Source organism: Gorilla gorilla, chromosome 14, assembly GCF_029281585.2.
Source record: "Gorilla gorilla gorilla isolate KB3781 chromosome 14, NHGRI_mGorGor1-v2.1_pri, whole genome shotgun sequence".
Taxonomy (NCBI): Eukaryota; Metazoa; Chordata; class Mammalia; order Primates; family Hominidae; genus Gorilla; species Gorilla gorilla.
Genome location: NC_073238.2, coordinates 123,522,343 through 123,538,502, shown reverse-complemented (window position 1 = coordinate 123,538,502; position 16,160 = coordinate 123,522,343). Strand labels below are relative to the sequence as shown.

Below are 16,160 nucleotides of genomic sequence, written 5' to 3'. Positions count from 1 at the left end.
ACTCCCATGCTCACTGCAGCACTATTCATAATAGCCAAGTTCACTGTTCATCAACAGGTAAATACGTGAAGAAAATGTAGTATATATACATAATGGCATACTATTCACCCTTAAAAAAGAAAGAAACCCTGTCATTTGCAACAACGTGGATGAAACTGAAGGACATTATGTTAAGTGAAATAAGTCAGGCACAGAAAGACAAATACTGCATGGTCTCGCTTCCAAGTGAAATCTAAATCAGTAAAACTCATAAAAGTAGAGAGAAGAATGATGGTTGCCAGGGACTCGGGGAGGGGAAGAGAGAAAATGAAGAGTTGTTGGTCGAAGGGTTTGAAGTTTCAACTAGAAAGGAGAAATATGTTTTCAGACCGTTGCAAAGCAGGATGACTATTGTCAATAAAAAATGTATTATACATGTTAAAATAACTAAGAATACACTTCCAATGTCTCAACACAAAAATGGTAAGAAAAGTGGTGGATAGGTTAACTTAGTGTGATTTAATCATTTCACAGTGTATACATACATCGAAAATTCACACTGTACCCCATAAATGCATATAAGTATTATTTGTCAATTTAAAATAATATTAAATAAAATTAGAATCACTGTGTACCTAGCAATTTATTTTATTCAAATACAGTTAATATTTTCCATGCTGTTGAATGTTTGGATCACTTAAAGGCTAACTTTGATCGAGAGCTCACTGTGTACGAACTGGACAATAAGCTGAGTGATTTACATTCACGGTCTCCTTGGGCCTGGTTATCTTATAATGTGGCACTCTTATTATTCCAGTTTAAAAGATGAGAAGATCTTAACTCAGAGTTTAAGAAGCCAGCACAAGTCACAGCTTGGAAGTGATGGAGCCTTCCAGGATGAGCACCGACTTGGGTCTATCTGGCCTCTTCATCATGGTGCTGTTAGGCTTCTAAACCCTAGATTTTTAGGAAAGCATAGTATGCAATTATACAGACACATTTTCATTGACTGGGCTAATTCCTAATTGTTGGATATTTATGTAGTTACCATTTTTGATATTGATTTTAAAAATGTTTTGTTGGTGATTATCATATATGTCCGTAGTGATTTCCTTTTGATACATCCTGATTCTAAAATAATCAGCATTTTTTCAAGTTCCTGTGGCATGTTGCCATGCAGAGTTCTAGAATGTACCAATTTACCTACAGTCCAGCAGTGTATGAAAGAATCTATTTGCACAGCCCCTTAGCTTTCCTGATCTTCACTATTATTTATTTCTAAAATGATTTCAAATAATTTGCATTTACTTAATTCCCAACAGTGGTCCTCATTTCATATACATAGGCTAGTTGGATATTTTTCTTTTGTGAATTGACTCTTGTTATTGTTTATTTTCTAGTAAGACGTGGTTTTTTAAATTAATTTCTATGAACTCTGCATATTTTGAAGATATTAAAATTTTGGGAAAACTGTTGCAAATATTAGTCTCAGCAAATTACCTGTTGCCCCTTAATTTTGCTCACTCTTTAATGCAAAATGTTAATTATAATTTCTGACATAATCAAAGATATTAACATTTCTGTGCTTTTTCATATTTTTACATTGTAAGGGTCTTTGCCAGAGGCTTAAGTCTTTTCCACATGTATAACTTGGAAAATATCTGTTAATTGTTTTTAATTATCTTACCCTTGTATTTGTGCATCTGATTTTTTACTAATCTGTATGTAAAATGTTAAATATTATGATATATTCCCACTGGATCTGTTCTTACTGAAGCTCTGTGACCCCTGCCACTCTGAAGCTAGAAGATCACGCTGAGGCTAATGCTATATTTTAATAAAAACTATGTTACGAAGAAATGAAAACTAATCTTGAGGACCATTCAAATGCCTCTTAGGTTCAGTCAGGATTGTTGACCAATAATTTCAGGTCTTCTTCATGTATTTCATCATAACACTAACACAGGATTTTTACTATCTCAGCTTTGACAGAAGTATGAAAATACTATAAATCATATCCCAAAGTGAGACTATATATGTAAATTGGAAAATAGTCGCCCTAAAACTGCTCAGATGACTTTTGAACTCTACCTTGAGACTGAGGGCACACTAGGTCAGAAATTAAAGACAAAAGGAGAAAAAGTGTTGAACAATTTTTAAAGAGCACTCTTAGTGTGTTAGGAGTCCACTTTCCCTTCCCACTGTGTGTAGGTATCAAGGTGGATGAGAGTTCCTCCCAATTTTATGGCAAAGAGAGGCTGTAGAGACCACTCTGAGAAGCTACATATCCTGAGTAGTTTGGTGGACACAGAATAAACTGGTTTTGATTCTTGCATGCACAACGTAAACGGCAAGAGATGGGCTGGTTTACCCATGAAGCTGTGGTCATTTCTGGTTCTATTTTAGGGGGTGCCTCATGGAGCAAGCACAGCTTAGCAGAGAAAATCTGGAGTGTCCTCAAATTCCCAAAAGCCGAGTGAGCATAAAGGACCATTTGGAAGAGCGCATCACTCAGACCTGGTACAGGCTAAGGCCTCCCCATGATGATGGCGGGCGGCTGGGATCCAAAACACCCCAAAATTCTCATAAAAAGACTCAAATTCTTGGTCAGAGAGCTAGATACCATCTAAAGAAGGCTCAGTTAAAAACCTTGCTCTTGTTGCCTCTCCTCTTCCCTATCTGCTCCCTCCTCCCTTCTTCTTCCTCTTAACTTCAGTGGAGTTTAATAAAGGAGTGAGGGATGAAGAAAAGTGGCAAGAGGAAAAATAGTAACCCATGTCCACCTTCCCTTCTATGGACTTCCCAACCTGGTACAGCACTAAGTTGGGAATGGATTTAACATTTAACTAAACTCACAGTCCCTAACACCTGGGCCCACTGACCTCTGCAGGATTTGTGGATAAAATTCGGGGGGTGGGGGTGAAAACTTGGGTGAGAAAATAGCTTTATTTTCTTTGACTCCTTAATTGAAGTTTAGCAAATCTTCAACGATGAGCACAAAAAGCAAACCTGTGATATCATCATCAATAAAAGTCCTGCCATTTTCATATCACTGTTCTGTTGCAGCAAATACCTCAAGATAGCATTCATGGTCAATGCCACCTTAAAATCATGGTAATTACTAGATCTGTTGCTTAGTGGAATGATATAGAAGCACATTATATGCATTATGTATCACACATTTACTTTTAATATTATGATGACTATATTTCAACATAGTTTGTTTTCTAGGCACCATTTTTTATTGCATTTTAAACATTATTTTGAAAGGCGATCCATGGGTTACACCCAAGGGTCACTGGGAAGTATGGCACAAAAATTCTACAACTCCTGACTTGAGAGTTTAAATTATAATATGGGATTGGACACTTTAATTTGAGGTTGGTTTGTGACATAAAGTGATCACAGAAGTTGTATTCTTTAAAAATGACCATAAAATCAATGGCTGTCTCCATCCATAAGTAAGGGATGAACCAGCATTACTGAAATAAAGGTGACAAAAATAAAATTGCTTGATACTCGCCTCTCCTGAATAATTCTTTCCTAACAAACCAAATAAATAAGCCTCGGGGCCAGATGTGATATATCAAATTATGTGCTAACACAGTAAATAATAAAACAACAATGTCTTCATAATATATATGCCAGTTATCCCATTAATATTTTCAAAGACTATATTCTCAAACTGATGAATTCACCTTCATATACTCTGTAACATGGTGTTTATTAAAATTGTATCATTTTCTGAGGCCCCTATTTAACAAGAAGATAATGTAAACTAAAAGATCGCTTTTAAAAAGAGATATGTTATATTTAGTTATTTTGTTGCAATTCTAATAAAGAAGGTAAAGGCAACTCCAAACCCATCTTATTAGAATTTTATTCCCATTGAGCCTTTTGTTGTTAGTTTCCTCTCTTTTGCACATAACAATTTAACACTGTGAAAATTTATGCCTAATTTTGAACCACAACTGGCATTCCATCGCAGGTATGGAAATCAATCTGAACAAAAGTGTCTTCTTCTCCTTATCTCCACAATAGATAAATACACTATATACCTTACAGAACAGAAAACACAAGGAAATGACAGTCATTAACATATACAGACTAACCAATTCAGACATGTGAATCAAACCAAACCACTGGCTGTTAAATGCTGTAATCTTCAAGGGACAGCATCCTAGCCTTTTGTTCATTGTTACTTTCTTGTTAAAAGCTCAAAGATAATGACCACAAGATTTGGTTATTTTAGAACAATTATTTGCAATATTTATGCTCTCTGTTCAATAAAAAGAAGGTCACAAGGAAAGTAAAAATTGAAAATGATTGAAAATGATAGCAATTTATTGCTCTGTATTGATTGCTTCAATAGCTTCTCTACTGAAGTGTGTATGCTCTTTTATTTAGCAGTGGTTGAAGTATGCATTTTGTTTTTACTTAGCAGTATTTTTTTAAAGAACTATGAAGTTGTAATATATTCTACCATACAAAGAAACAAAGGCTCTATTGCGTTTCTATTATGTGTTAGGCATTAATTCATTACGTGTAATAAATGAATTAATGAAATAACTCACTCCAATCAGACTTTTGACCCTACTAGTCCACTGAAACTGTCCTCCAAGAGAAAGTCAACGACCTCCAAGTTACTAAGTCCAATAACCAATTCACAACTCCCATTTAACTGACCATTTAGCAGTATTTGGTAGTCTATCATTCCTCCTGCTTCCTCAAAGTTTTCACTTGGTTCCTAGGACATTTCGTCCTCTTGGTTTTCCTCCTTCCTCAGTGCTTGCTCCTTCTCATCCCCTTTCTGGAGCCTCCTCTTCTTCATCTCCATGGCTTGGTCCCAAATTTCTTTCCTTCTGCATACAAGTAGTGATTTCATCCAGTATCAAAGCTTTCAACATCACATATATGCTAATGTTCCCCAAATTCTTTCTTTCATCTAGAGATCTGAGTTCCAGACTCCAATGTCCAACCACAAATCCAACAGTTCCATTAAGATGGCTAAGAGACACTTCAAACTTAGTATCTCCAGAACTGATGTGGTCTTTCCTGCTTTAGGTTTGTGTCTTCTTCAGCCTCATCTCATTTGATGCCATCTCCAACACACTGGTAGTTTAAGCTAAAAATGCTTGGAGTCATTCTAATCACACAACACATTTATTAGGAGGTCCAATTGCACTACCATTCTACCCCTGTTGTCTGAGCCACATTACTGATTGCCTAGATTACTGGAAAAGCCTCCTAAACAAACTCTCAGGTTTACCCCTGTCCTTTTCAGTCAGTTCTTTTTTTTTTAATTTTTATTTTTATTTTTACTTTTTTAAATTATACTTTTAAGTTTTAGGGTACATGTGCACAACGTGCAGGTTTGTTACATGTATATATACATGTGCCATGTTGGTGTGCTGCACCCATTAACTCGTCATTTAAATTAGGTATATCTCCTAATGCTATCCCTGCCCCCTCCCCCTACCCCACAACAGGCCCCAGTGTGTGATGTTCCCCTTCCTGTTTCCATGTGTTCTCATTATTCAATTCCCACCTATGAGTGAGAACATGTGGTGTTTGGTTTTTTGTCCTTGCGATAGTTTGCTGAAAATGATGGTTTCCAGCTTCATCCATGTCCCTACAAAGGACATGAACTCATCATTTTTTATGGATGCATAGTATTCCATGGTGTACATGTGCCACATTTTCTTAATCCAGTCTATCATTGTTGGATATTTGGGTTGGTTCCAAGTCTTTGCTATTGTGAATAGTGCCACAATAAACATACGTGTGCATATGTCTTTATAGCAGCATGATTTATAATCCTTTGGGTATATACCCAGCAATAAACATACGTGTGCATGTGTCTTTATAGCAGCATGATTTATAATCCTTTGGGTATATACCCAGTAATGGGATGACTGGGTCAAATGGTATTTCTAGTTCTAGATCCCTGAGGAATCGCCACACTGACTTCCACAATGGTTGAACTAGTTTACAGTCCCACCAACAGTGTAAAAGTGTTCCTATTTCTCCACATCCTCTCCAGCACCTGTTGTTTCCTGTTCAGTCAGTTCTTAACACAACAGCCAGGGTAGGTGATCCTTTTAAAACGGAGCAGGCTCATGCCCCTCCTCTCTTCTGAACTTCCCACTGTCTTCCCATCCCATGCAGAGTCATAGCCGTGGTCCTCATATAGGCCCATAAAAGCTTGTGTGATCTGGTCCCAGCGCCTCTCCCTCCCTGCTGACACTGCTTCAGCCATATGGGCTCCTTGCTGTTTCCCAAGCACACTACACTCCCCCCTGACACTGTAGGAGCTTGTGGTTTGCACTTCTGACTCTCAGCCTGGAATGCTTTCCCTTCACAGCCCCACTGTGCTGTCTCTTCTTTGAAGTCATTATTCAAAACACCCTTGTTGGTTAGATCTTTCCTCTCTATCTATGCAAAATGGCAACAATATGACCAACATTTCCCTGTGTTGTTTTTTCCTTTGCATTTATTACTAGGATACTATATATTTAGCTTATTTATAGTGTATATTACCCACTTTCCCGACTGAAATGTGGATCCATGACAAAAGAATTTTGGTCACTATTATTTTGTTCATAGCATGTGGCCAATTATATTTCTTCATTAATTTAGGATGCTTTTGCCATTTGAATGTGTTATTTTTCAAAACACTCTAAATATGCTTTGCTTTCTTTTCTTATGACAGAGTTACGTTGTTATAGTCTTCTAAAGTTTACAAATTTATAAATATCGATTTTGGAAGACAAAATTTAGGAAAGTATAATTTAAAAATTTTAGAAGCTGGCCAGGCGCAGTAACTCACACCTGTAATCCCAGCACTTTGGGAGGCCAAGACGGGCGGATCACGAGGTCAGGAGATCGAGACCAGTCTGGCTAACATGGTGAAACCCCGTCTCTAATAAAAATACAAAAAATTAGCTGGGCATGGTGACATGCGCCTGTAGTCCCAGCTACTCGGGAGGCTGAGGTAGGAAAATCGCTTGGACACGAGAATCACTTGAACCTGGGAGGTGGAGGTTGCAGTGAGCCAAGACCATGCCATTGCACTCCAGCCTGGGTGACAGGGCAAGATTCCATTTAAAAAAAAAAAGAAAGTAAGAAAAGGGAAATTTTAGAAGCCTATACAACTATAACATTTTAAAGTTAGCCTTTTCTAAATGTTATCTTCCAGGATAAATATTTATAAATTTATAAACTTCGGGAGACTATAACAACGTAACTCTAAGTCATAAGAAAACAACACGTTTTTAGAATGTGACCATCTAGAGGTCACAGGCACTTAATAAATGCAAAAATTTAATAAATATAAAAGTATATTTACATTTATTACTCAAGGAAATTTTTCAGACAACAAAACTTTTACCTATTTAGTTAAATCACTTTCTTTATCAACTGCCTTCAACCTCACACCATATTTTTTTCATGGGAGAAATGAATCACTGATTTGAAGCATTTCAATTCAATTCACAGTTTAGAACTCCAAATTCCCTTCTCCTATTCTAGTTTACTTTCTCTCAAATTTTTTTCCCCTGGGTCTTACATTTCTTTCTGTCATTATTAATTTTAACTCACACTAACCCAGGTAAGTTTTATGGGTCAGTAGGGCAAAATGCTCTTATTTCGGTGATTAGACATCAAATATATACAAATTAATCCAAATTTTGTTGATCTTTTAATAATTTACTGCAACAGTGCTTGACAGCAATAAAAAGTAATGACAGGAGTTTGCTTGAATTTAGAAATTCACTCACCAAAGTCATCCATAGTTTGTTTTACTGAACACTAAAATGAAAGCATGCTCCTATAAGTTACATTTCAAAAACTACACATGGACTAAGTACTGCATAAAAATTATTTTAAATTCTTAGGAAAAACATACATAGGAGGAAGGCTTGAAGAAAATATATCAACCTAGAGATATTGGGTAGTGGCATAAGCATTTTGCATTTTTTCCTTCCAACTTTTATTTTAGGATCAGTGGGATACAGGTGTATGTCGTTACATGGGTAAATTGTGTGTTTTAGGGGCTTGATGTACAGATTATTTCATTACGCAGGTAATAAGCATAGTATCCCTTAGGGGGTTTGTCATTCTCACCCTCCTCCCACCCTCCACCCTTAAGTGGGCCCTGGTGTCTCGTCTCCTTCTTTGTGTCCATGTGGACTCAGTGTTTAGCTCCCACTTATGAGTAAGAAAATGTGATATTTGGTTTTCTGTTCTTATGGTAATTCTCTTAGGTAATGGCCTTCAGCTGCATCCATGTGGCTATGAAGGACATGGTTTCGTTCTTTTCACAGCTGTGTAGTATTCCATGGTGTATATGGATGATGTTTTCTTAATCCAGTCCATCTTGACGGACATCTAGGTTGATTCCATGTCTTTGCTATTATAAACGGCACTGGGATGAACATACACATGCGTGTGTCTATGGTAGAATGATATATATTCCTTGGGTAGACACCCAGTAATGGGACTGCTGGGTCTGCATTTTCTTCTTTGCCTACTTAGGTGTTTTCCAAAACTTCTACAATTGACATGTATTACTTTATGATCACAACAATTATTTAAAGGTTAATTGTAATGAATTCTATGTTTTATAGATCAACTTAAATTCTCTATTCAAATAGTTTCTGAGTCAAATATATGAACTTACCAGGGTTACTCCTTCATCGTTTTTCTCATTGACATTTCCTCCAGATGATAAGAAGTGTTTCACATCTGTTAACATACTCATTGGTCTCTGAAGCTTCATCTGGCGCAGTGAGGTCAAATCCACTCCTGTGGGGAGAAAGAGCCTTTCAACCAGAATGGAGAGATTCTTCTCAGTTCCTGGGGGTCAAAGCCTAGCTTTATAATCTATTCTTTCAATGTGTTTTTCTTTGAAGCTCCTCTTCCACTTTGAACACTCATTCAAATAATTGATTGTTTATCTTTGTACATATTCTATTTCCAACTATAGTCTTTAAAAAATATAAAATTATCTCTTGTTATTTATTTATTTATTTATTTTTTGAGACAGAGTCTTGCTCTGTCTCCCAGGCTGGAGTGCAGTGGCGCGATCTCTGCTCACCGCAAGCTCCACCTCCCGGGTTCACGCCATTCTCCTGCCTCAGCCTCCTGAGTAGCTGGGACTACAGGCGCCCGCCACTGCGCCCGGCTAATTTTTTTTTTTTGTATTTTTAGTAGAGATGGGGTTTCACGGTGTTAGCCAGGAGGGTCTCGATATCCTGACCTCGTGATCCTCCCACCTCGGCTTCCCAAAGTGCTGGGATGTTATGTTCTAAAGTATGATATGATGCCTTATAATGGCAGGTTTTCAATTAATATCTGTTTTAGTATGAATCATCAACATACATTACTCAAAGTATTTTAAAGTACTTAAATGGAAACAAAGAACAAAGATACGGTTTTTGATCTCTATGATTTTTCTGGCCAAAATAGTTGCTCCTAAAAGCAATCTAGTATCCTGGAATAGAAGAAAAGACTTTAGGCTGGGCACTGTGAGTCACACCTGTAATCCCAGCATTTTAGGAGGCCAAGGCGAGCAGATCACCTGAGGGCAAGAGCTGAAGACCAGCCTGGCCAACATAGCAAAACCCCATCTCTAATAAAAGTACAAAAATTAGCTGGTTGTGGTGGCAAGTACCTATAATCCCAGCTACTCGAGAGGCTGAGGCAGAAGAATTGCTTGAACCCAGGAGGCGGAGGTTGCAGTGAGCCAAGATTGCACCACTGCACTCCAGCCTGGGCACCAAGAGCAAAACTCCATCTCAAAAAAAAAAAAAAAAGACATTAGTATAAAAACTGGAAAACTATTAATAAAGTCTGTAGTTTAGTACAGTTAATATTGTCCCAATGTTAACTTTTTAGTTTTGATAAGTGTACCGTGGCTATGCGAGTGTTAACATTAGGGGAAGCTCTGTGGAGGGCATTTGGGAACTCTGCGCTATCTTTAGACTTTCTTGTAATCTAAAATGATTTTAAAATAAGTTTTTAAAAATGATGCATCAATTGAACATTTCATGACTACTAATGTTAATAAAGATAACTAATATTGAGTGCGGAATCCACAGTCTGACTTCACCCAGGTGGGTAGGTGGTGCACAGAAGGCTCAGGTCTATACCTCTATTCAGCATATATTTTAACCTGAAGTTTTGTGATGTTTCATCTGTGGCTGTGTCTCTTCATTGATGTGTCCCCCATTCCTAGCATTGGTTCCTGAACAAAATATGTATTTACTAAGGAGAATTAATTCATCTTCTTCCAAGGGTAAAATGATAATGATGGTGATACCTCCCTCACAGCAAGTGTTTGCTATGAACCAGCCACTCTTCTGAGCACTTTGTCTCTTATCTGATTTCATCCTGGCAGCAAACATCAAGAGAAAGCCTAGCACAGCGGACTCAAGAATACACCCTGGATTGATGCTCCTGAACGTGACTGTCTGTAGTTTCTTTCCTCAGGTTGACTCTGCGAAAGTTATTTAAACTGTGTGGGCTTCAATGTGCTTAGTCCCTCAGATAATAGTTCATACTTTTAAGATGTAGCTCTATAGCAGAAACCACATCAAGCGTGTTGCATATCTGGTATCTTTTCTCCCCATGGGGCACTTCAACTCTGCCTCGTGCCACAGCTCCTTCTCCGAGCCTGGATGAGCAATAGAGAAGAGGAGCTCTGGACTCAACCTGCTTGGGTGTTAGTGCTGTGTGTATCAATGACTACTTGTGCCAATGTGGGCAAGTAACTTATCCTCTGCCTCTGTTTCTTCAACTGCAAAATGGTGTTGATAGTATTTGATTTGTCCGTTGCTTGATAGTAAGTTAAAACACATAAAACTTATAATATGTATTTAGCTTTCAGTAAGCACTAAATAAAAGTGATATGTGATTAGTCAGCTTTCTAACATGTGTTTTTCATGCCTCTCATTTAGGTGTGTCATATACTATTATTTGGTCATTTAGGAGGCATGGAGTAACCAAACAAAATAAAGCAAAATGCAGTATTTGAATAATGTATCTTGTTTCAAATATTCTGTTCAAACTAGTCCATTTTAGTAGAAACATGAAATAGAAACACCCGTGACCATTCCTCAGCTTCTGAATCATGGACATGCCATTTTAGAACTAACATTTCCCTTATAGAGTCATTTGAGGTCTATTATGAACCAGCTAAAACTGTCACTTATTCTGACTTTTAGGATTATGAAATTTCATGTGTGATTTTATTTTGGCAAATATCATTTCTCAGATGTCAGCCTTCAATTTTGCATGCTAAAGTAGCACAAGAATCTGATAGTCACTCTTAAGTTATTTTGTTAACTTTTAGGATGTTACAACATCTACTAAAGTTGTATGTATCTTTTATATAATTATGTATTTAAAATGGAGTGATAAAAACACAACAATATTAAAAACAAGTAACAAGTTAAAACAGAGATAAGACATCACTCACTGCAGACTCATTTTATTAAGAAAAAATATCTATTTCTGGTCCCTGTTGTGAAGATATCACAGGGGAATATTATTACATTGTATCCTAATATTTGAAAACTTAATTTTGAATTAGATATGATGCCAATTAAAATGTGAATTTTAGATTTTTTTTATATATATTCAGGAAAGTAGCCCAAATCACTTTTGGTTAATACAACACAACAGAAACTCCCTCTCTTCGTTGTCAAACAAATTTCTTTAATGCTCCTGGATAAAACCAACCAAGATGGATATAGCCCATAAGTCTACGTTTTAATGGATAATGGGTCCATTCTCATTTATGTACAAAATATAGATTTTCGTATTGTTTTTTGAAAACAAATTAATGGAAGGTCCATTTAGATTTATTATTTTGAAAGAAATTTAGTAATTTATTTTAATATAAGAATTAAGAAACAAAATAATTTACCTGAAATCCACACATTATTACTTGTGATATTATTACTGCCTGGTTTAATCTGATAATATCAGTGGATACTTGTGCAAAACTGAAATTACGTCAACTCCCGAAGTCAATCTGAACCCTAACTTAACTTCCCTTAACCGTCCCCCTTAAGGTAATATTGTTTTTGTAAGAATTCAACTTTTCCTTTTCTCTGATGATATTAGGGCTACTCTTTGCCGCTATTATGATGGTTTTATGACCATGCTGAACTAACTGCACAGCTGTGCGCTCTCCCAAGTTGTGGGAGGATCTGCGCCACCTCTCTTCCGTGGCTTTTCCAACCTTCTTGCCTTTGCTTATGCTACTCCCTATGCCTGGGTCAGACCACCACGGTTGGTTTCCCTAGGGTAACCCAGCCCCTCACCTTCAGCTTAGTGTAGGTGACACTTCTGTGATGCCTTCTGTAGTACTTGTAAGGAAAATCATATCCTTCCTCCTTGGTGTTTTTATAAGATCCGCATATGCCTTATTTTTATTCATTATCATATGCCATTGTATCATCATTTGGTCATACATAAAACATCATTTTTGCCCTCAAAAAGGAAACAAAGCTAAACAGGCATTTGCAATTCACTATAATATGACCTATCCCATGATTTTAGCATGGGATCCTCTGTGCTCATAGAACTGCCACTAACCCAAATTTTTATCTTCATAGTAAGTGTTCTAAGAGATGCACAGAAGTAAAAGAACTGAGCAGGCAAATAGAGTAGTTCCAGCAAACAGAAATAAACAGGAAGGGTGCAGCTACCCTCCACCCATTCCTTTCTCCCAACCCTAACAGCAGGCACGACTTGCGACCATCTTACGTAGTCATGCAGACTGTAACCCCAACTATGTATGATTTTGAAGAGGCTGGTGCAGGGACAGCATTTCAAATAAACTGCCTTAAACAAAAGAAAAACACATGACATTCATGAACTGATTCACCTGGGAGTCCTCTGAAAAATGAAGGGGGAGGGTTAATACTGGGGGCAAGAAGACCAGTTTTGGAAGCTACTGTAGTAATGTAAAATAGAAAGACCAGCATGTTAATTAAGGCAGTGACAGCATGATTTGTGATCTGGGTGGACATATTAGAAGGATATCAAATAAGGAGAATCTGTAAGAATTGGCAACAATCAGACATGACGATATGGGAGAAGAAAAGTGATGTTCCTGGTGATAATGGGAAAATATGAAATACACACAGTGAAAGGACAATAATACATTCCACAGAGACGTGTTGTTTCAAACTATCTGACACTCAAGTCGAGATACTTAATAAAACTGCATATACAGGAGTGAAGGTCTGGAAAGATAATTAAGCTACAAGGATATTCTTGAGAACCAGCAAGTGGTAACAACACAAGCAAAAGGGTGAGACAATCCAGCAACAGCATGGAGGGACATGGAAGATTCTCAAAGACAAAGCCCCAGGAGGGACCAACATTTAGCAATCTGGACAGACACGGGAAGCATTCGAAGGAAACCTAAGTAGAAGCTCAAAGAGAGGAAGGAAAACTGTGGGAAGATGGCAGGAGAGAGACTGTTCCTAAGAGAGTGTCACAAAGGTCATCGAATGTCAAAGAGAGATAAGGTAATAAAAAAGGAAAGAAAGCTATCACTGGATAGAAAACTAAGGAAGGTAATAGCAATTGTTGCAAGGGCATTTCCAATGGGTTTGTAGGTTTAGAAACTGAACTTCAGTGGGCTGAACCACAGGATACTAGGAACTCAATAAAATAAATGTGAGCTATGACTGTTAGAAGAATAGGTTTGAAAGAAGAAACGACAGTGAATGGTTGTGTATGCAGAGCCAACTAAAGCTTTTGGTGTCTTTCAGGGACCTGAATATTTCTGTATGTGTGTGTATAATGTATCCATTATGCTGATCTTTTGTCCTGGGTGCTCCTTGGGCTCTCCCGTCAGTGCTTTCTTTCCATGCTGGCTCACTTTCTAATCGACTGCCTTCCTTGCATGCCAGCTGCTTCTCCCTGCGCTGGAGATCTAATATTCATCAAATGCTCCATCAGCTCTCCGTGGTTGTCTCATTTTACAGCCTGGCAGGCTCAGGCGGTGAGCCGAGGTTAATTGCTGTCCCCGAGTTTACAGTGTAAGTCGGTGGTGACAGCACAATTAGGACTTGTGACCAGCGAGTTTCCATGTAATCAACTTGTTCAAGACGTTGCGGCCTCTTCTGCCACGTGCATCCTGATGTGACAGGTGATAAGTACTCGGATGCGAAACTGCACAACGCAAAATGAAAATTCCAGGATTGCAACCACCTGGTTATAAAAAGGCGATGCTGAAATACCCAGAGCCAAATAATAATAAAAATCTCATCTTGAAATAGTAGGAATTTCTAAAGACATCAGCCCATGCTGTCACAGTAGATAACTGTAAAAGTACACCAAGCAGAGGGCCAGAGAATAAATCGAATTAGACAGTATTTACTGGGAATGGTGGCAGATGATGGAGATAGTGGGAGGAAGACCAACATAAGCAGAAGCAGATTGTGAATGAGCTGAGGGTAGGGCAGATGGATGTGAAGGCATGGGCCAGAGCGACTGCAGTGACAAATGGCAAACAGAATTAAAAATTTAAGAGATATTAAATTGAGTTTGTTCCAGCAAACATGTATTTAACAAGCTGACTGTGACAGCCATAGTAGTGACAGATTTTCTACCAGCCATTTAAGAGTTAGTACTTTCCTCTTGTTTTGTTTTGTTTTGTTTTTGCATACTCCTTTTTAATATCAGCCTCTCAAAGGAACATATTTATTTTTATTCTTTACATAGGATATAAAACACTGATCTTGCAATACTAAAATTTCCTATCAAACAAAATGCTGTAATGAGTTGGAGAGGTTTATAAGCAATGTGAATGCATTTGCAAATAAATGTTTTATTTTCTAAAAGAAACATTTATTACTGTAGCTTTTAAAAATTCAGAACAACAGAAAAAGCAGGAAATAATAACAGAACTGGCACAGCTAAACAAAACATGGTCAAGTACTTTTTAAAAATTTGGCATCACTGGTTTTATTTTTTTAAACCATTTATTGCAGTATGACCAACATACCAAAGCTGTACATATTTATTGCATACAACTTGATGTTTGTAAGTATACATCCCTGAAACCATCACCACATTATATGCCATAAATATATCCATCACCTTAAAATTTCCTCCCACACTCTTTATTTACTGTTATTTTTACTATTATTTGGTGATAACACTTAACATACAAACTATGATCTCAGCAAATTTCAAAGTATGCAATACAGTATTATTAACTATAGGCACCATTGCGCCAAGTTTTTCATGTCAATTCACAATTGCAGGCCACATGTGAAGTCTGGCAAAGATCCAAATAATTAACTTCCCAACTAAGAAGTCTGTATAACTTCAAGCTTCATTCCCTTTAGAAGTAATTGAATCTGCCTCCCACAAGGCACAGCTAACAAGACTTGGAGAAAGTGAGTGAGCGTTCCCACAAGTGACAGTGCCCAGGCACGACTGAGCTGCAGAGTGGTCAAATGAATGCACTGCTAACGCAACCCAGCCTGCTTCTGCCTGAGACCCCCACTTGGTGACGATGTGAGCAGCACGGCCATGCTCACATCATCCCCTGTCGTGGCAACCACACCTACCTTGCTTTCACAGCGAATGAGACTATTTTATCTGCGAACTCATTGCTGCTAAGTGCTAATTATTATTATTCTAAGCCATCCTCAGAATAAACCTTTTTCATAAAAGCAATCTGGAGGAGGCAGAGAGCACAAGGGAACAATGAGGCAGATGTGAGGTTTTCTTAGAGGCAAAAAGAGTATCTGCATAAGCTCCGTGTGGCTCTTAAAAACTGTAAACTTTTCTCTGGCCAAGGGTCATTTTGAAGGGATTGGAATTTCTTTATTGTTATTTATACCTAAACAGCAGGGGAAAAAAGGAGGGGCATAATTCTTTAGTTTAATACTATATTGGGCTCAGGGATTCTCATACCTCCCACTTTCCCAAGGCTGCACTTACTGATGAAATTATATGCTGGACCTGTATAATTAAACATCCTTTGTCGGTGAATGCATTTAGGGGCTCAGCCTCATCTTTTCAGGCTAGCATCATGGCCATAGCGCTTTCTTCTGATGACCTTTGTGTTCTAAGTGTCACAAAGGGTCGATTTGCAGACAAGTGTCCTTGACTTAAGCCCTCACTTCCTTGCCTCTAATTCCAGCTAG

General features: G+C 37.8%; 1 protein-coding gene across 1 annotated transcript in view; it reads right to left on the bottom strand.

Annotated features, from left to right (window-relative positions):
• The window catches only part of MYO16 (myosin XVI), a 583,910-nt gene that overhangs the window by 406,401 nt on the left and 161,349 nt on the right, over positions 1-16,160 (bottom strand). The window contains exon 6 of the mRNA XM_019039479.4: positions 8,660-8,784. Coding sequence (XP_018895024.4) covers positions 8,660-8,784 — 125 coding nt within the window. The remainder of the gene's footprint in view (positions 1-8,659; positions 8,785-16,160) is intronic.